The sequence below is a fragment of the Varroa jacobsoni genome, unplaced genomic scaffold (assembly GCF_002532875.2).
Source record: "Varroa jacobsoni isolate VJ856 unplaced genomic scaffold, vjacob_1.0 scaffold_338, whole genome shotgun sequence".
Classification (NCBI taxonomy): Eukaryota; Metazoa; Arthropoda; class Arachnida; order Mesostigmata; family Varroidae; genus Varroa; species Varroa jacobsoni.
In genome coordinates this window covers 456,707-482,525 of record NW_019213240.1, presented here as the reverse complement: position 1 = coordinate 482,525, position 25,819 = coordinate 456,707, and the positions used below count along the sequence as shown (strand labels likewise).

Genomic DNA, 25,819 nt, shown 5'->3' with positions numbered 1-25,819 from the left:
AAATGATATGAAAGTAAAATTTAATTCTAAGTATCGTATTTTTGATACTATAGCTTCGAAAAGATGCGCATATTAGAATTTAGCGCTTTGTATAAAAGTAGATTACTTAGAACTTTTACATGAAGACGAGAAGCCGAAGTCAGCTGTTTTGTAGTCTCTATGGATTTTATTTATGCATGGCCTTATGTTAACTTGTTAGGTTTATTTAACGAAGTCTAGCAATGACTTGTACATAGGAAGTGCCTCAGACTGCAGTATGACTACCGTTTTGGCTGTGCTGCATATATAAACAATAAAACATGTGGGATTAAATTATTAAATAAAGATGAACGCCTTAATGTCTTTGTCAGCATAACCTTTTATTTCGCTCTCAAAAAAGTCGATATTTTCCGGCATTTGGCCTAATCCTTACCATGAGTGAGACGCGACGCTTGTCGCCGGAGTGTCATGACGCTCTGCCATCAGTTTACCTAAAGCAGGAAGTAGACCATATTTATTCTATCAATCCAAGTAGATATACTGCCAAGAAGCCACCTGGAAAGAGCAGATTCAACGGCTAAGACCAGCCATCGGTAGATAAATTTTTCTATAGGCCCAGCCTCCCTCAAGGACATAGGTTGCAATTATGTAAAAAAGTGTAAAGTAAAAGCCTGCTGTAATATGTAAGCCAAATATTTTTACACGTTTCAGATAGTTAGGTTCTTTCGAAGCCAATGCTCACAAGTCTGAGCAGATGTTGATAAAAAAAAATATTGCTTATAAACACTCTCGATACATGTATTTATTTTAACAATACAGCTTAATTAAATCAGCGAAATCAAGCACTGAAATATGCTTATTCGTTATTGAGCGAAATTATGTCATTCCGTAGGATTAAAGATACAGCAGATGAAATATTTGAGTCACATCTAAATAATATAAAACTAAATTAGCTCTTAAAGTTGAAAAGTATCAAAATTTCGAAAAAAGAAGTCGCCAGCCTTGACGATGAATATAGCTAGAAGTTTTGTAAACAAAGACAGCCGTAATTAGAAACATGCGTCTGCACTGTACAGTGCAATGCAGGTATATACAAATGTAATCTGTTCACTATCTAGAATTATAGTAAATTATTTCTTGCACATAATATATGCCGAGTATTTATTGTTCGATGGAACGAACGCTGTCTGCGATTGTTCTGTGTATCTAGATCCGCTGGACTGTGTTCATGTGTTCAACATGAATTTTGATTCGATTTAAACTGGTGGCTGCTCGACCATCAAAATAGAGTTAGGCAATACGAGGTAGAGGTAATTTTTCAGGTTAACGCGGTAACTTTTTTTTTAAGATTTTTAAAACGATGGCTATTGGTAGCAACAGGTTAAACGTATAATAATTTGTCGTCGCTGTTCTTAGCAAGTGATTAGTGAACAAAAATGTTTTTCAAAAGCAACGAGACCCTTTTCACCATTGCTTTTTTATTAATAATAAGATCAGCTAGCTATTAGGCGCAGCGATAATGAGGTGACGAGGACAATTCAAGATAGTTATGGTCAGGCTAAACTAGGAATACCCAAAAAGCTCCACTTCATAGGAAACTATCATCTTCAGCCAAAAGAAGGTTCGAGCCGTTCTAATTTGAAATTAAAACGTTTATCTGACAGAATGAATTCTATAAAAATAATTCTTATGTCAAAATTTCGCATGCGCTAATAGCTTCACTTAGAGCTTATCGATAGGTAGTAATCTCACTTTTTTTTTTTCGTAAACCTCTCCGCTCTTGGAGTAAATGTGAAACACCAATTATATAACCACTCTGTAAATCCGGATCGTAGACTGTTTAGTCGAACCAAGCAATAAACATGTCTGTGTTCTTTATTATTATATATTAAAAAGTACAAAACTTTAAGGAAGCCTAGTTCCGCTTGGTAAATTTCCGTAAAAAAATTTCGGTAAAATAAAAAAAAATAATTTTATTATTTTATAGCCAAATGTAAGAATTTCAGCGAAAGGTAAGATCGTAATTAAGATTTCCTAGTAAGCTTCTGAGATATTATAACTCGAATTATCCGACCTAGGGCTGTTAGCTTGACCCAGGTGCTTTACATTCTAAGAGGTAATCTGGCTTATAGGAGAACGTCATATAAGACCTTATATGACCGTATATCGCGCAACTTGCTCCGTATGTTTATTAAAAATATAGATGAGTTAATAGCAGGCCAGGTATAAACTGTAGCCCCCCTGTTGATGCTTAGAGAAGCATTACTGTAATAATCGGTATCTCGAATAGTTTGTGCGCCTGTTTAATACGTACGATTTTTCCATGAACGAAAGACTACCAAGATAGGAGACCTATTGAAAACTTAGCGGCCAACCTTATGTATTTCCATGCCTAAAATTGGCCGACAGGGCTATTTACTGTTTCTGTTGTAGGAGCTCACCCTTACGGAGTTCGGGAACGCGTAATGGATCATCATGACCATCAAAATTAATTTTAATTTTCTTTTAGTTTTTTAATTTAATATTTTAATTTGAAATAATAATATCGGAAAGTTCCGAATACCTAAAAAATTCGAATATCTGACAGTCTTCGTCGACCAGTTTCCATACTGCAACAAGCTGACAGCTCACCTACCCTGTGTTCTGTACGCAATCCATTCACTGATTGATTCCATCGACGGTGAGGAGACAATGCACGATGTTATTCAAAAAGTAGAAATGACTCTCGTAAGACTTCAGCATTTGTAAAAATAATAAGTCAAACTAATACTATTAGTAGTTGCTACACTGTCGCGCATAAAAGCACCCAATTTGCCCACATCTTTAGCATTTGCCACTAGGTTTAGCTAGATCCAGTCTATTAAACGAGCATAATACAAGAAAGGTTTAATGTTTAAGGTAAGAGCCTTGGTAGAGGCACTAGTTGCTATGCAGAGGGAAGTCTGCGTAATAAATTGTATCTGTTTCTTCCCCATCCATTGCTGACGTTTGAGGATTAGCAAACGGTAAATAAAACTATGAGTTGTTTTTTTCTAACTACGGATCTTTATGAAATATTGACACCCTTTTAAGCAGTAAAAATAATCATATCACAATGTTTTGGTGACACAATTTTTATTATAACCTGTGGCTGCAATGACAGTATGACGGATATCAATACAATATATCAACATAGTAATACGATTGGAGCTTATTTTGTGTTCGCTTTCGCGGTATGATAACTTCAATGGAATGTTGGTGAAAACAGGTAACGCTGACACACAAATCAGATCCACGAAATGTCAACCGCGAAAATTTCAAGGTTGATATCAAAAGCGCGGCGACAAAACGTAATAACAGCTATATCTTTTCGTGCCGTCGCCTAAACTTCTTGTTATTTTCTATCTCTTGTGTATAGAGAAATCGATCCATGAACATCGACAGAATATTCCCGAACATGTAAACATCAGCGGACGAGTCGACACAAAATTTTTGCCGATAATGACTTTCCATTAAAGATATACATTTACTAGGGCTATTCGTCATGTTTATATATATATACACATATATATATATATATATATAATACCGCCTATTGCTTATTTCGCGGAAGTTAAAAAATCTAATCGTTCTCCAATGATTGCGGTAACTATACCTGTCGTTTTGGTTTTTTTTTCAAACACTTAGAAATTTGCTTTTATGGCCGTCGTCAAGTCGAAACAGGACATGAAAACTAAGACCGCACTCGACTTCTTCGTTGACAAGCGCGAAGTTTGGCGTTGATTTTTTTGAAATGAAGGGGAAATTGCCGCACTATTTACGATACCTGCGAGTAAAAAGTAACTGAAGTTAATTGAGGATGAATAAGTCGTGGAACTTTATTCTTCATTTAACGAAAACTTTAACACAAATTAAACCACATTTAAATCATCTGTAAGCTAGAAATGCTAATTTATTCAAACGAATCAGTATTTTTTTTTTGTACGTAGATCAAGCTTACTTAAGAGTTTGGCAGGTTAAGTTGAAAAATGATACCACAAAACGCAGTGATTGTCAGAGGACATTCACCACTTACCTGACTTTTTATTCTAACATGAATGTTTCTTTAGTCGCCTCGTTTGTTTTGGTCATGTAGAACAACTGTTAGGAAAATCAAGATAAATTTGTTTTTCCATGAGATTTTACTGTGTATTTTATGTAAAATGACCAAAACAAATCCTGAACCAGAAATAACACATCGTGCTTAGTAGAAGGCGTAATATGCCCAACAATAAATTTAGCAATTTTAACAAACGCAAAGCAATTTTAAACAAACCCTAGGCTAATATCTTACATATTGCGCTGTGGATTATTTCAACATCCGATGTCAATCAAGCTCTTATAAGCTGTCAATAAGAAGAGATAGATAGAATTATCAAAGGATACACTTTAGCACGGCTACTCCGCCGTGTCGACTAGAAGACACACCAGATATTCCTCAATACCTGAATTTAGAGTAGCTTAGGGTGGAGCGCATTAGATAGAGAATATAAAATGCACGTCTATTTCCATTACTTAGTTGGTTTGATAGCTTTCCTCTGGTCATAGCCAGAAATCGTGAATTCTGTTGTCGTTCTGCTGACTTTGTATCATTTCCTTCCCGAAGAGCGAATATTCGTAGAATAAAGAACAGATTCGTTTACTAACCAATACTCAGTCCAAAATGAGGAAGATAGGTGAATGAAGAAGGTGGGTTAGGTTCTTAAACAATCTTTACTGATACTGTCAGACAACGAAGCTATTTGAACTGTGTATGCAACATATGTTTTTTATGAGCATAAAAATCTGCTAATAACAGCGACGCCGGATGAGTTATTCAGCATACGATCACAATAGCACAGACTAGATTTTAAAAAATACAGAGTGAATTTTCAACACTCGTTTAGCAGCTTCGACGATACCAAGGAACCATAGGCTTCAGCCATAGAAAAAAATGAGCTATATAGTTCTACTCCTGAGCTGACTGATTGGATTGTGTTTAAATGCATTGTCTCCCTGTAAGGCTTGGTCTCTCTAGCGATGCTTAGCGATAATCATGTGTTATACGGTCGTGTGTGTAAACAAGCCCACTTAGGTAACGTGCATTAGTCTAACGTCCTTCCGCGCTTTTGATCCGTGAAGGTTTGAATTTTCGGCTGTCGTCAGAATTTGCAACGAAGATATTTGGCGCAGAGCGGGAGTTCAGAGAGCCACACTTGTATTCGGTGCAGACCATATGACTGCAGCAGAACATTGCGTCGGAAGGATTGCACTAAAAAAAAGGCCAAAACGTGCATATCAGATATCCTGCGTTTAGTCTCGTCGTGCAAGAACGAATGTCTGAGGAAAAGTGTTATCGTCGCCCTTTTACCAAAATGGGTAAGCTGACAAATTTACTGAATGAAATCACTGAAGCCGATCACAACTGCTTCAACGTGCTACAGTTCTCAAATCAGTTACTAGTCTACTCGGTTTGCTCCAGCTTTTACTATAGCGGGTTAGCAATGAGAACACAACATTCATGCATAAGTAGGCAGTATTACATACTCTTTGGCCATAGCCGGCGCAAAATGCTTGACGGCGCGTGCGGGAGTGTTCAGCGTTGCTGATTACGATAGCGATCATCGTTAGGACCAGAAAACAACGGAGAGCACATTTGTAATTTAGACGCGTCATTGTCAGGGTGTTTTCTGCAATTTTCGACAATCAATAAGTGTCCTCGTTATATAGCTTGGGTCATCATTAATGCGTCAGGTAGGCGTATAGCAGGTTTTAGACAGGTGTGATTTAGGACGCAGGCGAGTCGGATTCCAGTACTAGTGCAGATAATTATTATCAGCGCTTGATTGTTTATAACTGACCTGCAACAAGGCATATTGGCCTTTTCTAGGTGTAGTTAAGCGGTACACATGACAAAACAATAGCACAACTTCAAACAGTCCTCAGTGTTAAAGAGAATAATATCGAACCTCAGATTTGATTAACAGCCCGTGGTGTTTTCGCATTGACATCAACTGAACCGCTCGTTAGGTCTTCAACAGCAGGAATAGGACGCATTTGTATTCAGGAAATAAACGTGTTTGTTGCGGACAGGAGCTCGTTATAATTTTGCAAATTTCCAGTACAATACAATAGAGCATTGATTAACAGTACGGTTACGTGTTGCACGTATGATAATTTCGCAGATCTGCACCGTCACGCAATCTGAAGAGCTTGACCCGTAAAATAGTGATACATTCAAACAAAGCTGAATTTAGTTTGAATTAAGATAGCACTGCTTGAGCTGGCCGCTAATCACGCGTACTTTTCATGTCACTATTCGGTTTACTTTTCTTACTATTATCAAATGATATTTAGTTGGCGCCATATAACTTCAGATATCCCGGTCTGTCTCTTATCAAAATAAATTCTATTCAATATGCATGGGTGAAAAATCAATCAAATTAGCGGAAAATGAAAAATATTAGTTTCTCTAGCGGGCGGCAGGTGCTGCATTCAAAATGATTGCTTTGCTAAATGATTGTCAGAAGCCTAAAGTTGACACATAATGATCACAAATCGTTGGATTAAGAAACTCACCGTCTGGGCTTGTCGTCTTGCACAAAGAAATTTACTGAGCTTTTACTGAAACGTGCTCAATTCACCGTTTATGCCCAGTTTTCAATACTCCAGTTGTTTTTACTCAATATTTAGAAGTCTACTAAGCAAAGTAGGAAATTTGTCGCTTTTATCAAGAGGTTGTTCTTTGTAAATCCGCGCCATTGGCGTCAATCTGATCACCTGACCAGATATCGTTCAAACTTCTGTGTGACTCTGTTGCTGCGCGACATATTCATGTCCATGGCATTCCGCGCAAATTTGTTAGCATAATAGTATAGATCCCCCCTTCCCATCAGCTCTTTCTCCCGGAGCCTCACCGATTAGTTGCGCGACCAAAAACGGGTAAGTCCAAAGATTTATCTTGTTACCTACCCTAGTCGCGGTACCCACTCCTCAACTGAGCGAATTCATTTCAACCTCACGAAGCGTGAACTAGCTACAAAGCTGGACAGTAGCAGACGATCCGCTCATAATTTATCGTGACATGATCTTTTGCATATCATATACGCCAATTTGCGTGTTGCTTATCGAAAACATTCGCTATCACCTGAGACAGCAGATTGACGAACACTGAGAAAGAAATGTCTTGTATCTTTCATCGTCGGCAAAATGGCGGCAGCAAACTGTCGCCGTTCCGACCACCGGTGACATTCCTCAGTGAGATTTTTGTTGTTCAATGTCAAATCCGGTAAATGTCAAATCCACTTGGCACAACGTTGTTGGTGCTTACCATGAGCTGTTTCCTCCTTGCCGACTGGCTTGAAACATGCCGACGAAGAGGGTAGTTCGCCAGTGATTTATACCTGCCTAGCCGCCTTTACCTTGACAAGTTGCGGCAGCCGAAACGCAAAAAATGTTTGTGGCCATTTACTAGCTACGCCCTTGTAAAAATGTCAACTAACAAAACATCTGCATGAGTTAGCTTGACAGCATCGCAAACAACGAGTGATGAAATGAACGTAGGCGTCCAAGACGGTGGTTAACCTATATCGACCACTCGTTGACCAAAAACAACCATCTTTTCGAATGGTTCAACAGGAAAATGCGGTAACGATTGTGTTAAATATGTTCATATGCGCATGTTGGTTTGCATCCCTGATTATGTTGACTACATGAGCAGAAGGCGTAAAGCAAATTAGACTCATTTTGAATAAAATTCCGACGCTATCAAAATTTAAGTGACGAAAGAAAGTCTAAAAAAGACGAAAAAAGGATCTAAAAAATACAATTAAGTTTTTATTTTGCTGCTCAGATGAATAGTCTGAGCGACGTTATCGATGGATTTTTGTGAGAGAAATGTCTGAAACCTAACAATTTTTAAGCAAAAATAGAAAACATTATAATAAATTTCAAAAAATATAATGGCTCTAATTAGCAAGTCTTTTTCGAACCCCGGAATAGAGTACACACTAGAAGCTAAGTGCCAATACCTTCCGTAAGGAAAGCAAATATTTATATCAACAGTAAACAAAAGGATTTTCCCCACGAGCGAAACGAGATACGATCACGTTAGAAAAATGGTCCCCGAAACACACAGCAGGTACGCATAGCGACGTGCTTACGTCAGTAAACAAGCTCTTGAATGGATGCAACTGGTTTGACTCAGGCTTAAATATAGCCAAAAGATGCCTATTCTACATCTGTGTATTGGGCTTCGGTTGAAGTTGGGCTTCGCGACGTCGCTAAAAACCTATCGATAGAATTATCATTGTCGGACGCGACCTAAAAGCCCGGAATATGGTTCTAAGAATCAATAATATGAGATAGGCCTAGGTTCGACAGTAATCCGTAGCGTTTTTTAAATAGCACCGTTGAAAGCCGGCGGTTGTACGAAAAAATCGTAATTAAAGGTGCAAAGGATCTTCAAACGAGCCATGTTATGAAGGATTAATATTCACAAAAATAAAAGTTGATTATCATGGTTTAGTTAGTTCGGCATCTATGAGCTTATCAGAAGCTAAGAGAATTGGACTATTTCGAAACTATGCATGTCTAGCAGACTACATTTTATAAACACCATTAAGCCTTTTTTCACATTTTAGTACGTTAAATTCTATCTATGACTCATAAGCTGATTGAGTGCTTTTAAAGAATATTGAGTTTAGAGGCAGAGATACTAGTCAGTGTCGAAAATCAAGGCTGAGTGATGAAAAGTTTGGCTAAGGAAGCTTCAGCGAACAAGCAGTCAAACCAAAATTTTGTTTAATTAAATGTTTGTTGGTGATAGTTGCCCGAATTGTCGTTTTAGTACATCACACGTAATTTTATATGCTTTGGGCTGGGTTCATGAGAAATCATCATCCTGAGCATTTTCGTTGTTATTGGATAGCACGTGCTTCAACGAATTTCATACTGAACCGACAAAGAGAGCACGTTTTCTGTGTCATATTTTGACTAAATGCCTCTGTGATCGTAGCAGCATGTTCTCTATTTTAACGTTACTGATCGCAATTTCAATTCTTAAAATCATTGCGCCAGTAACGAATTGTTGTTGCGCTGAAACCCGTCTTGCATTTCGCCAGCACATTTATGCTCGATGGATTTTACCACCATATTCACCTTCCAGAAGCGAGAACTTAAATAATATTTGTTTTCAATACTAAACAGCATCTTTGCCTCGAAACTTATTGTTTTATGACGGCACTTGATTAGCGGACAGTTGTAGAGATCCAAACACTTGATGTGAATAGTTACCAACAAAATATATTGCTAATGATGAGTAGTTTGAACATATAGTTTCAGATAAGTTAATTACGTGGTTCAGTTGTTGTCGCTGTTACCCAGAAGCATACTTGAGAACAACCATCAGTGCGAGAAAAGGCAGTGGTAGTTATTAGGATGCCTGTACTGTGCTTCGCAAAGACAAGTTTTCTTTAGAATACTCAAAATCATCACCAAATACCAATAGCACATCTTGTGCTCTGAAGAACTAGGCAAGTTTTATGGCGGCGATTAAGCTGAACGCGAAGCGACGGTTCTTTTTCTTAGTGCATTCAACTTATTATTTTACCTCAACCATGTCATCGGTAAAGCATACGTTCTAAAGCCATTCCTAGCCCGTATTATATTTCTAACCGTGTTACTCATAATCAATTAATGCATTATAAATACAACGATTTCAAAAAAGTATTGATAGTCATTGGCGATTGTAGATTGAAGGCCGGACCCTGACCAGGATTACGGCGGGACACTGATCTGCCTGCCTACTATCTGCACGCCAAGTCTCAAACTATTAGAAAGTACAGCAAGCGCTTGGAAGTAACTTGTAGCTGTGCTTTATTTCCTTGGAAAATGCAAATCCAGTACCACAAAAATAAAAAGTACGTGATTTCTTTCGGTATTAAAAACGAAACAGCGCTCAAAACTGGTGCGAACGTTGCAAAAGGCTTTTAGGGACCAGGCTATGAGTCAGCACTGAGTGTGGGAGTATGCAACAATTTCCCAACCCGTTAAGTTTTAAAAACAGTCCTCGTATTGCCCAATTTATCACAGCAAATAAAGATGAAACGTGGAATCTAGCAAATTACCCCCAAGAAACCTGAAAATGAGTGAGATTTTCCACACAAGCCACGCTGGACCATTCTGATAGATGATTTTAAAGGCGTAGTGACTCACTGCAAGAATTCCGCCTAAGTACAAAATATCAAACAAAATCACATCCATGAACTTATTAGGAAAATCTTAACGTACTCAAGAAGTCAAGTTTGCTCAAGCTTGTCAATACAGACGACGAGACGTTGCTTTAAGGGTATGACACGCAAAAAAAAGGCACAGTCATTCAAGTATCGTTTTGAACGATCATCCCAGACCGAAAACAACTGCGAGATTCGTATCAAAAAGTCAGCGGTTTTTTATCGCCGACTTTCTTTTATTAGATAGTTAAGGGTTGTTGTGGTTCCACTACCATTGAGGCATATTACCAAACATTTCTAGGGGAATGGCTTAGCACTATTTTCCCTACGCCCTAATACGCCTAAACTCTAGAAGAATAAACGGTGGATTTTTCATCACAATAATATAAGGTCCACGCGCCGTTTTTTGTGCAGTAATATGAAACTGCCTTGGCGTCGTCACGGAATTTTGTGTCATGCAAATCTTTAACCGCTTATGCTCAAGCGGAATTAAATACAAAACAAAAGCTGGTGGGGATAGCGAAGTTTCATAACCTAGTATGTAAACTACTTTCTAGATTTTTTTAAAGAGAACTGACGTCAAAATTGCTTCACACTCGTGACAAGCAATCGGATTCACTACGGTAACAGACTTTCGTGTTGTTCGATTTCGCTAGTTTATATGGATTAGTAAAAAAGTTACAATTTTCAAGGGACGAAATAAGAGATTGAAACAAGATACAAGAATCAGTTGTAAAGCCTTACGATATTCTGATGAAGGTTAAATTATTACAAAGTTTGTGAGTGAACAAAATATAAACGTCACTACATAGCACTTCGTTCTGCTTAGACCCAGTGCAGCTTTTAAAAGAAAAAGCATATAATCACTAATATGTCCGCGAACATATACTCTCAACTGATAACAATAAACAGTACAAGAATCATTCTATTTATGTTTTTTACGAAGCTATTTACGTTTGATGGAGCCACAAAATACGAAGTGTAAAGACACAAGAATTTTTACTTTAAATTAAAAGCTTTCGCTAAAATACAACGCAAATATTAGTTTATGTGCCAACTAAGTGTAAATCTGAACCTTATGTACATTTTAGTAACTATTTTTTTTACATAGAAAGCAAACTGAAGTCAATTATTTTTAATCATCATGTAAGCAGTAATACTATTATACTATATATATACTTATAGTATTATATTATTATAGTGTAGTATTATAGTGGTATGTGTTTTTCAAAGTTTTAAGTGTCACTGTTAACTATAAGAATTACATAAATGGCTTACTGGCTGCATCATTCTCGGTGCGACATTTTCATTGTTAAGGTATCACATCCCTTATAAAACTAGATCCTATTAAGAAATATCTTTCTCAAATTAGTTTGCAACAACAAAGGGTTACTATATTTTGCAAAATCAGATTTTAACGAAACATGGCCATTTTCACAAGCTAATATACTAAATTTGCACTGCAACAAAGTTTTACCAACGTTTACCCAGACGAATTAATGAATGTTCGTCTGAGTAAGCGTAAGTATTCTATAAACAACCTAGCACAAATACTATTACCCATAGCCAATAACTATTGAGTAGGATTAATTTGAAATAAATATTGGAACTAAATTCTCTCTCATTTCACTCAATTCCCGTGCACGAACAGGAAAAACATTGGTGATACCAGACAAAATATAGGCTCTTATTTTTTTATTGTTTTTATAATAATCATTAATAGTATTGTTACTCTAGGTACGATAATTCTCATAATTAGTTTGTTAAGTATACCATTGTAGTATTGACTCATATCTTTTACACCAGCCATTCATTATCTGTCCACAGCGCAGTAGCACATCTAATACAGCGCATGATCGAAATCGATGAATTTGCTGATCAACTCTAGCGTATGTTAATCGCTATTCCAGCGGACCGTTAATTGAATTAGCTCCAAATTTTGCATGTCTTCCATTCTTACTTAGCAACCCCTCATACGAAGTCCAGTAGACACAAACGCACAGACAACGTTTATATAGCCGCTAACGAATGCTCATATAAAAAGCATTTCCATGTTTATACGCTAGCTGTAGCTATACCCCACACACCGTTACTGACTTTGCTTAATAATCTTTTAGAAGTTGTTAGATAATCGACAAACATTTTGAAGGCCATTAGATTGTGGCCCTGGAACTGTTAAAAGTACGTTTCGGACAAAAACTTGTTAAGTTAAAAAAGTCAACTCTAGGCGCATCTAAGTAAGAATTTATATGCGTCTATATCAACTTCGCAAAAACTCTCTCTGAGAATTGGCAGATAAACTCCGATATTCTACCGAAGAATAGCTTACAACCTCTTCTCCTTTAATGTTAACGTGTGTTATACTCTTCTTCGCCTTCTTGTCTTGCAATCATTTCCTGTTTATATACAGTTTTTTCCGTTGTATTTTCTTCTCAGTGTACCCACATGTACCTAGTTGCCTTTACCGTTTTCTGAGGTTTTTCATCCTATTTCTATCATTATTCTATCATTGTTGACTTTATTGGTCTCACTCAGGGTCATTATAGCGTCGAGAACACACATGTCATCAGATGTGGACATCTCCGCGACCACAGCAGCACGTTCGATGTCGTTGTTCTCGCCATTCTTCGACTGCTTCGCTACTCTTCACTCACCTATCATGTTTGAGGTCTTTTTGCCTCCTCGCTAGCATATATACCACCGGGAATATGACGTCTTATACATGAAGCATAATTCTCATGACCATAAGTGGAGTCCGCGTATCATCCACTTGTTCATTAGTAATGATGATGACCATCGTGATAGGCGTATTTTCGTTCACGTCACGCTCTACAATCATGGCAACATTTGTGTAATTCACAGACTTATTGTGCATTATGCAGTATCTGCTGTATCTGTTCCTCTGTACGAGTTGATGCAAGGACACAGACATTTCGATAGAAAACGACTAGAAGTACAGGCAAAGAGAGAAATAGCTGACAATCCACCGTCATTAAGAATGCTTTACACTGTAATGTAAAATGCGAGTTTTTGTATGCAGACTCACGTGTAAGATATATTCCATGGCTCTTGCTTAAGAATAGAAGCCAACGTGACGGTGGGCTACACCAAAAAAAGTAACTGATGCAAATGCTCTTCATTTGATAGGCCGCACAGCAAAATTGGTTATACTCTACACCGTATAACTTCACGTAACCTGACGCGCACCTGAAGCAGGTTAACAACTAATGAAATACTTTAAATCAGTAGACTCATTTCTGCAAACTTAGGATATCAACCTGACATTACACTGGTCAACGGACAAACGTTTTTCTAAGCAATGGCAGCCACTAAGGTAGGGAAAAGGTAGGTTTCGCTATTAAAACTTGTCGGAATATATGATTAAATTGTAAATTAGTAGCAGATTGAGCGCAAATAATCGATGTATTGGTTTGCCAAAAAACCACATCTAAGAATGCATGCCCATTGAATTGAATGAAGATCCAAACACATTCATATTTTCGTAGTTTCAAGTCTGCCGACAAAATCACCCTTAATACACGAATATTTTCGCAAAACTCGGCCAGCACCCAGCATCTAAGAATATGCAAAGGCAAAACTTGACCGCATATTTCTGGAACAGGCTTTTCGTTCCGTGTTCCAATTGGAATTTTCGAAAAGGTCGCAGTGCAGCTTTTTCCGTTAGATTCTTCCCAGCGCCTGGCCAGATTCTTTAGATAATGACATTTTACTCACAATATGAAACTAAACACATTCAAGGATTGCCACCTACATAATACATATTCATGGTTTATGTAACCACAAAGATTAACATCATCACTAACAAGACTCGCCCTTCGACATCACATATTCCGTCTTGTTTCATTAGAATTAATAATAATAATAGAGGCCTACTCTATAAATTCGTCTACTTCAATTGATGTCCTCCGATCTTTTCTTCGCCTACTGCAATAGAGTATGTTGTATTGCTCCAATTAAATTGCAATACTGATTATCTTGTTTGCAAGTAGTAACGACCCTTTAATAGCGAGCTTCAGGCTTCGGCACTAATGCTTATCATTTATTAGAGGGTTACTATATTTGATCTCAACGATTGACTCTTCTACCGTCCATACACCATCTACAAGTTCATCACGTTTCATCTTAACAGCACAAACAAACACATAGTAACACCTGAACAAAAAAATGAAGAACGCGCACCGCCAGCAGAAGCATCTATAGAAAGCCTAGAATATCATCATCACCATTATATCATAGTCACCGGGTCCACCCAGACATGCAAACCCAAATGCTAAGAGGTGCGCGGAATTGTCGATATGAAACGATGTTTCGTCTATAGCGGTTTTAAGAACCAGCACAAACGCCCTCCATGCTTTACCATATTCACTCTTTACTTAATGAATGAGGCTTTAATATGCGACTGCGAAATTTATACTGCATAATGATTTATAGAAGAATCAAAAAAAATTTGGATTTTATTTTATGGTACATCGCGTTAGCTTTACACGCACGCACTCACTCACGCATAGGTAGCAAATGCAGTGTTCTACCCGACGCGTTGACTGGGGTTCGTCGCTAGCGTTGTTCGTATCATTAAACCTATTCTACAAACCACTTTGTCATCAGCTAAGCACTGACCCCCTTGAACACCATCAATGGTTTGGATGAAAAGCGCAAATCATATTCTTCAGAGAGTGATTGATTTATGATTAAGATCGTGTTTTTCTCAATAGAAGTCAATTGTCGGTTGCTTTGACCCCTTGTGCTGTGATATGTATAGTGGTAACGAGTTGTTTAACGCTATTGTCAACTAGGGGACATGACTTACCGAGTACCCCGTGTCGATATTGTGAATTGCCGCGACACAAAATTATTTCGCTACACATACAGAGCCCGTACGACTGGCGGGTCTAATTAAAAAAGTATACTGTTAATTTCGATTTGCTACGTTTGCATCTGCCATCTTCACCTCCCACAATAGTCACTCTTACACTCACAAGGTTTATGTTGTATTAACGTCAGTTTGCGATAAACGTATCTCATGATATTTCCCCTACACAGATAACTGATTTATTGGTCAGCATAATCTGTTTTCCATATATTCATTTCTCTCTACATCAGTTTGATACTTACATGGATATCCCGCTTTTTCCTGGGAGCTGAGCAACTCCCTACGTGCTTTTTTACTTGCAATTACCGAGCATCAGCAATATACATCTACATTATTGTATAATCATTATCATCATTATAAGGGGTATAACCCCACCATTCAGATCTTCCTGAACAAGGGATGACGGAATAAACATCGTGCGCTAAATTATTGGAAACGTCTACTCGATCCAAAAAGTATCAAACGGCATCCCAAATGAACCCCGAGGCCATAACGCGGCCCTTTTGTTTTAACATGAGTCAAGCCGTGGTCGACGATAAGCTCGACAAACATATGAATTTACGCTATCGATATCCGACATCCGAGACTGTACTGGTATGGAGCCCTACATTTGAAGCGATAGATTTTCTGTATAGTTTTCGTTCACCGCTATCATCATATCCTTCGTAGTTGTAATTATTATTACAGCATTGTTGTTGCGTGAAAGAAATGCTTTTGGCCTAATTGTGTTAGTATTTTGTTGTTGCTGCCGCAAATGGTTTTTGTTGTTATTGTTACATCCGTCATCATGCTTATATCCGTTGAGCCTTTAGGTCTCAACAGATAGGCAGGGGGTGCGGTGGGTTCTCACATGAAAGCCTTCGAATGACAATGGTTTTGGGACGGATTCTACGTATATTAATAATATCGAGTTGGACGCGCGGTTTTGTTCCCTACTGTTTTGTTGGTGATTTTTTGTTGTTTTTTTTGGTTGATGGTTATTTCTGACATTCTAGATTGCTCATGAAACCTATAATCAGTCCGAACTAGATAGGTGGAGTGGTTGCTGGATTGGCAGACGTCGGACCTGTCGCATTAGCTGTGGTCAAGGCTGGACTAGTTTCCTGACCGATTATAAGTCCCTTAAGAGGCGAATTGAGCGTACGTAATGTCGGATACGGCGGTGTAGCTGGCTCGGCTGCTGAGCCTACGTCTAATGAGGAATCCAGCCGTTCTTCACTAATCTGTTCATCCATATCTTTTGACTCATCCTCCATATCATCACCTTCGTCAGCAACCTCATCTGTGGAAAAAAGGCCTAGGCATAATGAGTGAGATAAAATTTCATTGATATGATTAAATTCCTTTTCTTAAATAAGATTTATTAAACAAATTTGACATGCATATATAAATATATACGTGAAAGTTAGGTCTAAAATGATATTTTTCTTTTGTATATTCACTTTCCAAAGGATGCAGCCCAAAGGATTTCGGTCAGATTGAAAATACTCTTCTGGTTTTCGTAGCGTTTCATTCCGAAATATTTTTTAACATTCTGCAAGTTACAAGAGGTGTCGGTTAAATGAAATTTTGCCCAATTCAGTTCATCGAAATCATAATTAGTGTTGTCTATACTGTGGATGTACGCAACATCATATTTGCGATAACTAATGTAAGAGTCGTTAAGATCTTTCGCGCAATCATTGAACACCTTCGAATCTCTCAATCGAGTGACTCCACTTACCAGCTCTTGAATTAGCCCCGGATGCATCACTTGCCACGTCACCATGTCCTTGACTAGGAGGACTATCCGAGTCGGATAGCTTCAATCGTTTGTAGTCCACCAAACTGTCACCGGCCATTCCGTCATCACCTGATTAGACAATAGTCAATACTTTACCTTTTTGCTCAACTATGCGCAATACAGGCTTTTTTAAATAGAGTAACATTGACTTCCTTGGGAAGATTATAACCTCACTGTTATACCCATTCTATTTGAATTGCAAGCCTCTTTATTCGACATACATATGTATATATAGAATCATTTGAGCAGCAAAGAAAATACCGCGACATTGAGAGCACTCAGTAACGAAAATCGCACAAAACTAAAAGGAGAAGTTCTTTCGCCAAAGGGTGTTCGGAACTTACGCGAAATGAAGTTTGCGGACGATCGTTTCACGTTAAGGCCACTTGTTACTTTGTTCTGACAAATGCCAGAGAATTGTAGCCTCTAGAAGTTAAAAACATTTATTTAAAAACCTTTATTATAAAAGTTAGGGGTTGTTTGACTCAAACTAAAATCCTAGGCCTCGACACACAAAGTGCTTTTGATGTCAAGACCATCTCGAGTACAGTTTCAAGAAGAATGTAGATCTTGAATGTTATCATCAATGTCACACGTTATACTGTTGAATAACTTAATTCCAGACAAAATTTAAACTAGTCTTTTTTAAGTAAGTAAAAACTTGATCGTGCCTGCGTAAGAGTCGCTTCAGGCATAGCCGACGCATGGAGGTATTGTGGTAAACCGGGGTGACAAATCGGCGGAACGGATGGAGCATTCCCATGACATTCGAGTCCCCCAGTCCCGCAGCAGTCTCCTCCCGAGGGAACATCCGAATCGGACGAAGAGTCATGAGAAGCCAACAAATAAGTCGTCCCCCTCGACCTCTCCAATAATGCGCACGCAACTTCTGAATGCTTTGCGCTGACACCGTTGCGAACGACCATCTGTAACAGAATCGTCGAGCAGAATTAAACTCTCATGTCTAATCGCCAACTCTTTAAGTATAAAATTGTTTCAAGAATACACTAAGCATCAATTACAACAAAACTATACATCAATTACATCAAATACCTTAAGTTAAATCATAAGTGTCCGAACAACCAACTTTGTTATTTGACCAGTATTATTAGTAGGAATGTTACATTGTGCTTTCGTGTTGTACGTCTGGAACTTAAACCGTTAAGCATTACTTCAGACGACTGGCTCCTAGCATGTAGTGAAGGGCATCAATGTGCGCCCTCAAACATAGACCACCACGTGTATACTACGTTTATATAGATATTACCATCAGATAGAGTCAGAGTTGAACGAGAATATCTCCGTTACTGTTATGGTGTACAAATAAGATGGTTCTAATTTCAATGGACGTCTTCAACAAAAATTACATCAAAGTATGCTTCCTCTATTTACCTTAAGGGTCTTTCGCGGAACCTGAAAACACGGAACAGCTCGTTTACTCAACGAAATACCTGACCCAGTCAACAGAAGGTCTTCCGGTAGAAAATGGGCCTGAAAAATAAACCAACAAATTCGTTAGACTGTTTTCTTTCCGTCTGCTAATATATTCAGATCAACGTATCACTAACATCTCTATTCAAATCTTCACGTTAGTTGCAGTTGATCGTATCAATAAAGAAAGAGATGAAGAAACTAAAATTAAAACTATAAATGTAAACTGGAAATCCGTCCGCCTACAATTTTCTCTCTTTTGTATAGGAAGTTTTTCGTACACCTTTCACCAAATTTGTATCGATGTCTCTTTTTTGTTACCACTAATGACGCTGAGAAGAAACGCAGGCCACGTGCAACTTATTCGACAAAATGAATCAGTGATGAATGACTGGTCAGCTAGTTGGCAGAACGTTAGCATATTCATATAGCGCATGTCCCCATATGATCAGGCATTATCGCCTCCATCTACCTTGCACATGAAGTTGTTTTTCCGGTTTCGAAAGCGTCGTGCAATGGCTGATAGAACGACATTTAAAAAGCGCATGTCACCCGGGACACGAAAGACCACATTTCCGCCGTTGGCCATCGGCATCGATGGAACTACAGTTCCATCCGCACCAGTTCCCTGCTTAGAAACAGATTTCGAACAGAATTCAACTATAAAAAAGCAGTTTTATTATCAATTAATTACAAATCCAAACACTTCTTCGAATCCCTAGATAAGAATGAACAGTTCGTGTTCCCAGGAAGCAAAAAAGCACACAAAATTGTCAAGTGGCGAATTTTCGATGCCTAATTTGCGAGTATGTTAGTACACAATGCGTAGTAAGTAAAGTGAACCATATTAGCTTACATAATAGCTTGTCCAAAGATCGACACATTCGCGTCTATATACCAAAACGAATTTTTCCACGCAAATAAATACAGTTTTAGTACTCTAGTACATTAAGCTTGCTCAGTGCAGCAATCATCATAGCATGTTCTAGCTGTCCTACTTTAAATCAATCTCAATATATGTTAGAAACGAATTTATTCCGAAGGCCAATTTCTGCTTCCCAAGAAACGAAAATAGAAAGCTTGCCGCTTAAGTCGTTATCGGCACGGAAGTCTGATGTCACAAATGACGAAATGTGTTGTTTACCTGTTGCTGTTGTTGCTGCGTCTGTGCCGTCCACTCTCGTGCCGGGCAATCACGCACGTGGCAGCGTTCGGCCGCGCGCATTTCTACACCTTCAATGTGGGTCACTTTTCAACCGTGTCTACCTGCGGAGCGAAGCGAAGGTACAAAAAACAACCGTCACGTAAGCCGGGCTCTCTTTCGTAGCCTCCTTCTACCTGCCAACCAGTCGATAACCGCAGAGAAATTAGCCAGATACCTGAAAAATCGCGTATATACTGAATTACAGTTTTACAATCGTTTCATGATCCAAACGCACGTATTGTAATAGTTGAAATCTTAAGAAAGATTTCAATCATTGATTGATGTATATATGAAAGTATAGACGATAAGTATAAGTGTAGACGAACGATACTGCACTAAAGATGATTGATCACTCAGAAGCAATATAGAACTATCCGATGTCATTGTTATCATTTTTCTTTCTGTCCTCGTTTTGCTTTGACTAGCGGTTTCGCTAAGACTGCCTTTATGTAGTGGTTTCTTCTACTAACTTTTCATTTTAAGCATTTTTATATAATACACTTTTTTAAACTCCTTTACACGTTTTTTTGAAAATGCGTAATTATACATATACTCTGGTCTAATATAATTACATTTGGTACTGATATTAAGCATTGCTTCAGATACCGCACTACTAGATCTAACAATATTGTATTTATTATTCTATTATTATAGGTGAGTTTGTTTAATATTTTTTTTAAATATGTATAGTCGCAATATCCTAACCACAATAAGCCCAGATTTCTACACAAATTTCCCTCAAAGGAATCATCTTCTTTGCTTCGCTCAATTTTCGCTAATTCATCCGATATAGTCAAAACAAGGGAAGATGGAGCAATCTAGTAACAAATTTGCTCAGTTGTCAGAATCTTCTATAAAGGAGGACAACGTATTGCACTTTCGAAAATAGCACTTGTATTCTCCGACCTTGAATTCTTTTAACACTAAGGGAACATACCAGAAATTAAAACTATTGATGTTATACATCTACTATAAAAGATATCTACCAGGAACATGCAGAATTTGATGGTGGAGCAAACAGAAACTGGAAAATAATAGCTTCATGTTTCAACGCCCGACAGGCTGAAACGAGCTGAAAAAATTAGATCGGAATAATACCTCCTGATTTTGCAGCGTGTCCTCCCAAGAGTATCCACGACTCCATGTTAGGAGCTCATATGGGCTATTATTGCTTGCACCTTCGAATTAATCACAAAACATGAAAGTGATAGGCGCTCTACAAAATGATGACATATTAGACTAGCAGTTAAACCACGGCGCCAATGCAAGCATAACCACAGTCAACATTTTTTTGCTGGCAATACAGCAAACTCATTTAGCCATACGGATAGTTGTTTAATAACCATCTTTCAATTCAGATTCGGAGAATCAGGCTAAACTAACATTTACAATTCGACAAATTACAGGAGAGCTACTTGCTACCAGGACTTCCAGCACTAGTTCTGTGTATTCTTGTAACATAATTTACATGCCTACAACCAAACCTTGTTTTCTTTCTATTGTAACATGTAAAGACGTAACGGTTCACCGCAATTGTTAGAGAGAAGTTTGCCACGTGCCTTATGATAGCCCACGACTACAAAAACCAATAGTATTTAGTTTATTCCTGGGAAAATTTTTGACCAATGCCTTAATATTAAATAGTCTTCAGGACTGCTATCAGCACTGCAATTTTATTTCGGAGATAGTTCGCGCCCTTGGTAAACTCCAATAGCAACACGAGCCCGTAAGATTCGTCGGTGCTATTGTTATCGAATTCTCTTATGTAATTTTTACTTACCAATTCAACCAACACGTTGGCTTAGACTTGCAGAATTCACGACGACGACAAAAATTTACCAAGCGACTTCAGTTTTGCTCACGCGGCTGGGCAATCCTTACGCAAGGTAGTTAACGACCGCATTAGACAGAAAACAGATACGAAACTGAGACGGGCTACAGATTGATAACCATAAGTTCCACTCACCAGTCGCCGTAGAACGCAATCTGCATGCTGTGTGTCGAAGTTAGTCAACACCTGTAATGGTTCGGTGGCCGCAGACACAGTGAAAGCAGAGCAAATGTGCCCGCGATAGAAATGCAGCAGAGATTCTACGATCAACAACGTAAATACAGGTGAACGACCAACTGGCATGTGCTGCCAAAACAGCTTTAATTGAACACCAACAGGACGCCACAGCGATCAAATGAGAACGGGATTTAAACTTTAAATCATGCTTTTTCAGAATGGATAACTCAAATTACGGTCACCCTAGAGTCCACTTTCTCCCTCAACTCGCTTAATCGCTCGAATTGCCGCGGTCATTTCTCCTCTTACACAATCTCTGGCTAACTGTGCGTTCTGTTGACACCATTTTGCTGATCCCCTTAATTCAGATATGGAACCAAAGGATCTCACTCAGTAGCCTGGGTGTTGACGGACTAAAGTTTCGCTTCGAACACATTCATGGTACCCGACTGACAATGCTGGTCAGTTCAGTCGCGACTCAGAACGATCCAGTCAGCGGTGAGGTTTGCATGCACAAAGAAACCGGCGTATTTACCACAGTGTGTGGTATATCCCTTGACGGTTCTCCAGACCGAAACGATTCGATTCCTTTGGTAATCGCAACTCGTAGTCCGATTACTAGTGGTTCCTGCTGCAACCATGTAGAATGGCAGTATTCGACGATCTACTGCTGATATCAACACTGTCCAGATACTAGCTACCCGCTGTGGGGTGTTATCCGTGCAGGAGTCGTTACTATCGTACCCTGCACCCTTCGTATGATTACCATTCCTGTGACGAGTAACTATTGTTGTTTTTGATGCTGCTGCTGCTTTTACCGTTGTTGTCCCCGCCGCGGCAGCACGACCACGGTCGGCAAGTTTGTCGGTTAACTAGCTCGTGTGGTAAGCAGAAGCCTGAACAAAAGTAACTAACCGTTCGCGATGTATTTTCGAGTACCTAGCCGCAAAGGTGAGGGCAGACAGCACGGTCAGTTACAGGACTCGGTGCGGCACAACACAACATGAAAAAGATGAGCAGCAGCAGGACGGTGGACAACAACAGCAACAATAAGGACAACAACATCAACCGAAGACATTAAAAATACCACCAGCAGCAACAGCAGCAGCAATCGAACGGCACTAGCGGTTACCGCAAGAGTGGCGCAGCACCAGCAGGCAGCCAGTCACCCGCAATTGAGTAGAGTGCGAGTAGAATGTGCAGTCTTGATTTGCTGGTGAGATGGCATGAACACAGGCAAAGCTTGTCCACCCCCAGGCCGCTGTTCCGATGTGATTTCACTGTTGCTAGAGATTATACCGCAGTTAACACTGTCGTTGCTGCCGTTGTGACTGGTCAATAACAAAACATTGACACTCTTGAGAAAAACCCAGACACAGACAAGTGAGAACGGATGGACGGGCGGATGGACGTGCGGACAGACAGACAGGCAGGCAAACAGGCAGGTCGACGGCTTTAGCGGCCGCACAAATAGGGGACCACGATGACAACTGTAGCGGGGGTACGACTGGTATAATGCTGGTAGCAAACCGTTGAACGTACGATTAGCTTCACCATCAGCAATACGGAGCGCACAGAGGTAACGATGACGACGACGACAACAAATGACTGTGATGGCACCAGCAATGGTAGCGCCTATGACAAAAGAGAGAGGTTAGCAATGCGCGCTAAGTTACGCATATACTCTACTCACAAGCATGTTAAACACCCATACGGCCAAATACAAATTGAGCAATAACAAACCCAACCAGTATCTATCAGGCAGCAAAATAGCGTCTGCATGTGCACTATCGGGGTCGAACTGGTGAGGGAACGAAAAGGCGGGAAAACTCAAATTAGGAAAATAGATCAGACAACCGTGCAAAGCAGTAGGAAAATTTGCTTTAGTCAATAGGCGAATCATGTCAAGAGAACGATGAAGTGGATATTCATCCATCGTGTCCGGATTTTTTTTCTGTATGTCTTATCATTATATGTCGTAATAAGATTTAAATTGGTATTGAACTGTAACAATAGTAGCTTTTATTTATCTATAATTTTTGGGTGCAAGATTCAAAATACATAAGATACATGTTAAACTAAAAGTAGAAATAAAAGAAAGTTGTTCTGAATTATTCTATATATATATATATATATTAAGATTAGTGGTGCATGTTCGCAGTCTGTTTACGCTGCGGGACGCAGAGTTATTACAGAGGACCCTATAATTTTTATCTTCATTACGCCAGTCTTTATTAGAAAAGTCAATAAAAAGTTCAACAGAGGAATTCTTAAAGTCACTGTTACCAATAGTTGAACTACCAATCAATAGACAATAGTCAATAGGTTAAAAATCTTACTGTTGGGACGCTTGTTGTCAATAAACGTTGTTGAATATAAATGTCTTGTTAAAATAATCTTGGCTGCCGAAAGTTTGAGGTCGTACGATTTTCTAGGCCCATTGGAATTCCTTCAAAGCAATTGTGCCAAATTCTTCGTATCAATATTAATAATATGAAAACTCTTTATTCAATAGGAAAGTTAATATTTTATAAGTTGTCAAACGATGTTGTCAAGATAATCTTCTCACTGTCTCCGAGACGAACTTTCCAGAACCTCTTCCAGAACAGAGGTCCTGAACCAGCATAGTTTAAGTATATACTTGTTCACTTCACGCCCAACAGTGTCGTAAATACGCTAAAAACTTCTCAACCTATCGAAACTAAACGAAATCATTGTTAATTATGATCGCACTCGAAAGCTGATCGAAGCTAAATATCAAGGTCTCGCGTCCGATATCTCCGTAAAGAAATGACGTACATTGGTATTACGATTCATTATCAATCTGGCGAAGTGTAAATAAATCAGCTGTTACATTCGTTTGTTAACAGATTTTTTTCATCATGTTATTAGGCACAGATTCATATACAAGCGTCATGGAATATACGTGCACTAGAAGTTTTCGACAAAGCTTTTTTTTGCATTAGGTTCGAGAGTGCATCGAAAACTTTTTTTTGTAAGTTTTTAATTGCGTCACATGCCTCGTACACTTATTCATTCAGAAAGTTCTCTGCAGCAAGTCGCTTTTTAAGGTATAAACATTTTGAGTACACTAGACATATTTTACTATATTCTTCCAATAGTATAACTTAAACTATAAGAATAAAACTTAATTAGTAATTAAAAATTAAAAGTATCGATAGACAATAAGAAGATTTTAAATGAGCCACATTCAAAATAAAAACGTTTACGTACCTTCCTCGTGAAATGGACACTAAACCGCGTTCTTAGAGGAGAAGCATACGTGCCTGAAGAAGCGACCTATCACAAATTTCCAGAAATACAAGCCTATTATGAAAAAGAAATACGAGCCTATTAACTATATCAAAACATAGAAATGCTAATAATAATTTAACGATACTAGTCTGCCCGGTTTATCTCTCGACATTGAATTCGCTTCAGTAGAGATCTGGATGCTACGTCTAGAAGCTCATTTAAGTGAGTTCATTAATAAGCTTTTCTACTCCACCTCTCAACAACGAAGCTTTAGGCCAAATGTTTTGCTTGAATCATGATGTTTCCTTTGTCCATCGCTGTCATCCATACTTCTGCGCAAATACAACTGGTAGGTTACCTTTCTTTTAAATATGTTTCCCGTAATTTCCCCCTCATTTTAGCAAAAGAAGGAAAGCTTACCGTAACTAGTTTATCCTCGCTTGTAACCTCCTTCGGGGACGGGGTCGAGCATTTATAAGATCTTCGTTGAACTTTTTTTGCGTCAGATAGGCGCTTAGACTTGCATTTTCAGAAAAGTACGAAGGTTACCCACAGGGCGACATTTCATCGAGAAACATCAGCTTGACAGTTCTTCAACGCAGTTGGAAAGAAATGCAATAAATAATGAATTACTAGTAAAATCATTTGTGGATAAGTGCAATACATCTGTGATTTAGAGGCTGCTATGCAAAGCTGGTCAGCAGTATCGATATAGAAACAAAACCATAGTTATTGGGAATGTAGTTAACTCATTTTGCAGCGTATTGAGGTTCGTCAATAGACTTCTATTTTACGTATGAGGGAACATGAGGTTGTAATAAAAAGCCACGCCGTCCATACGGTATGAGCCAGCAGTGAGGGTTTCGTAGGTGATACAATGTCACGATAACGTCAACATCGAGGACGTACTACTTACTGATGATGGGTATAGATTGAACCAGTTTAAGTAGAATATGATTTTTTTTGGTGAACCTCATTTCATACGCTTCAACACCTATTCTAACATTTGTTTTACATTGGAGTCATTGAGGTGGCTATA

The 25,819-nt window shown here is 38.6% G+C and overlaps 1 protein-coding gene and 4 long non-coding RNA genes across 8 annotated transcripts; 2 read left to right on the top strand and 3 right to left on the bottom strand.

Moving 5' to 3' along the window:
* Positions 1 to 340: 340 nt before the first annotated feature.
* Positions 341 to 2,885, bottom strand: LOC111259486 (uncharacterized). Its single transcript, XR_002679660.2, has 2 exons — positions 2,615 to 2,885; positions 341 to 470 (listed from the first exon to the last, which is right to left on the bottom strand). It is a non-coding gene; the product is annotated as an uncharacterized LOC111259486 (long non-coding RNA).
* A 183-nt stretch (positions 2,886 to 3,068) lies between these two features.
* On the bottom strand, positions 3,069 to 6,821 carry LOC111259491 (uncharacterized). 2 transcript variants are annotated; one of them, XR_015310617.1, is made up of 4 exons: positions 6,556 to 6,821; positions 5,524 to 5,666; positions 5,081 to 5,248; positions 3,069 to 3,784 (listed from the first exon to the last, which is right to left on the bottom strand). It is a non-coding gene; the product is annotated as an uncharacterized LOC111259491 (long non-coding RNA). The 2 variants fall into 2 exon arrangements; XR_002679661.2 differs by having other exon boundaries at positions 3,069 to 5,248; positions 6,556 to 6,820.
* On the top strand, positions 5,255 to 19,895 carry LOC111259495 (uncharacterized). The gene is made up of 2 exons (XR_002679665.1): positions 5,255 to 5,355; positions 19,522 to 19,895. It is a non-coding gene; the product is annotated as an uncharacterized LOC111259495 (long non-coding RNA).
* On the bottom strand, positions 11,875 to 24,360 carry LOC111259489 (uncharacterized). 3 transcript variants are annotated; one of them, XM_022831556.2, is made up of 8 exons: positions 21,298 to 24,360; positions 19,458 to 19,579; positions 18,786 to 18,944; positions 18,275 to 18,373; positions 17,554 to 17,808; positions 17,227 to 17,308; positions 16,823 to 16,951; positions 11,875 to 16,396 (listed from the first exon to the last, which is right to left on the bottom strand). In XM_022831556.2, the coding sequence occupies exons 2-8, from the start codon at positions 19,536 to 19,538 to the stop codon at positions 16,125 to 16,127; spliced, it is 1,077 nt and encodes a 358-aa protein (XP_022687291.1). In that variant the 5' UTR covers positions 19,539 to 19,579; positions 21,298 to 24,360; the 3' UTR covers positions 11,875 to 16,124. The 3 variants fall into 3 exon arrangements, with proteins under 3 accessions (XP_022687291.1, XP_022687292.1, XP_022687293.1); XM_022831557.2 differs by having other exon boundaries at positions 18,786 to 18,941; positions 21,298 to 24,359; XM_022831558.2 differs by lacking the exon at positions 21,298 to 24,360 and having other exon boundaries at positions 11,875 to 16,381; positions 19,458 to 19,558.
* LOC111259494 (uncharacterized) lies at positions 17,767 to 18,409 on the top strand. The gene is made up of 2 exons (XR_002679664.2): positions 17,767 to 17,865; positions 18,281 to 18,409. It is a non-coding gene; the product is annotated as an uncharacterized LOC111259494 (long non-coding RNA).
* Positions 24,361 to 25,819: the final 1,459 nt, after the last annotated feature.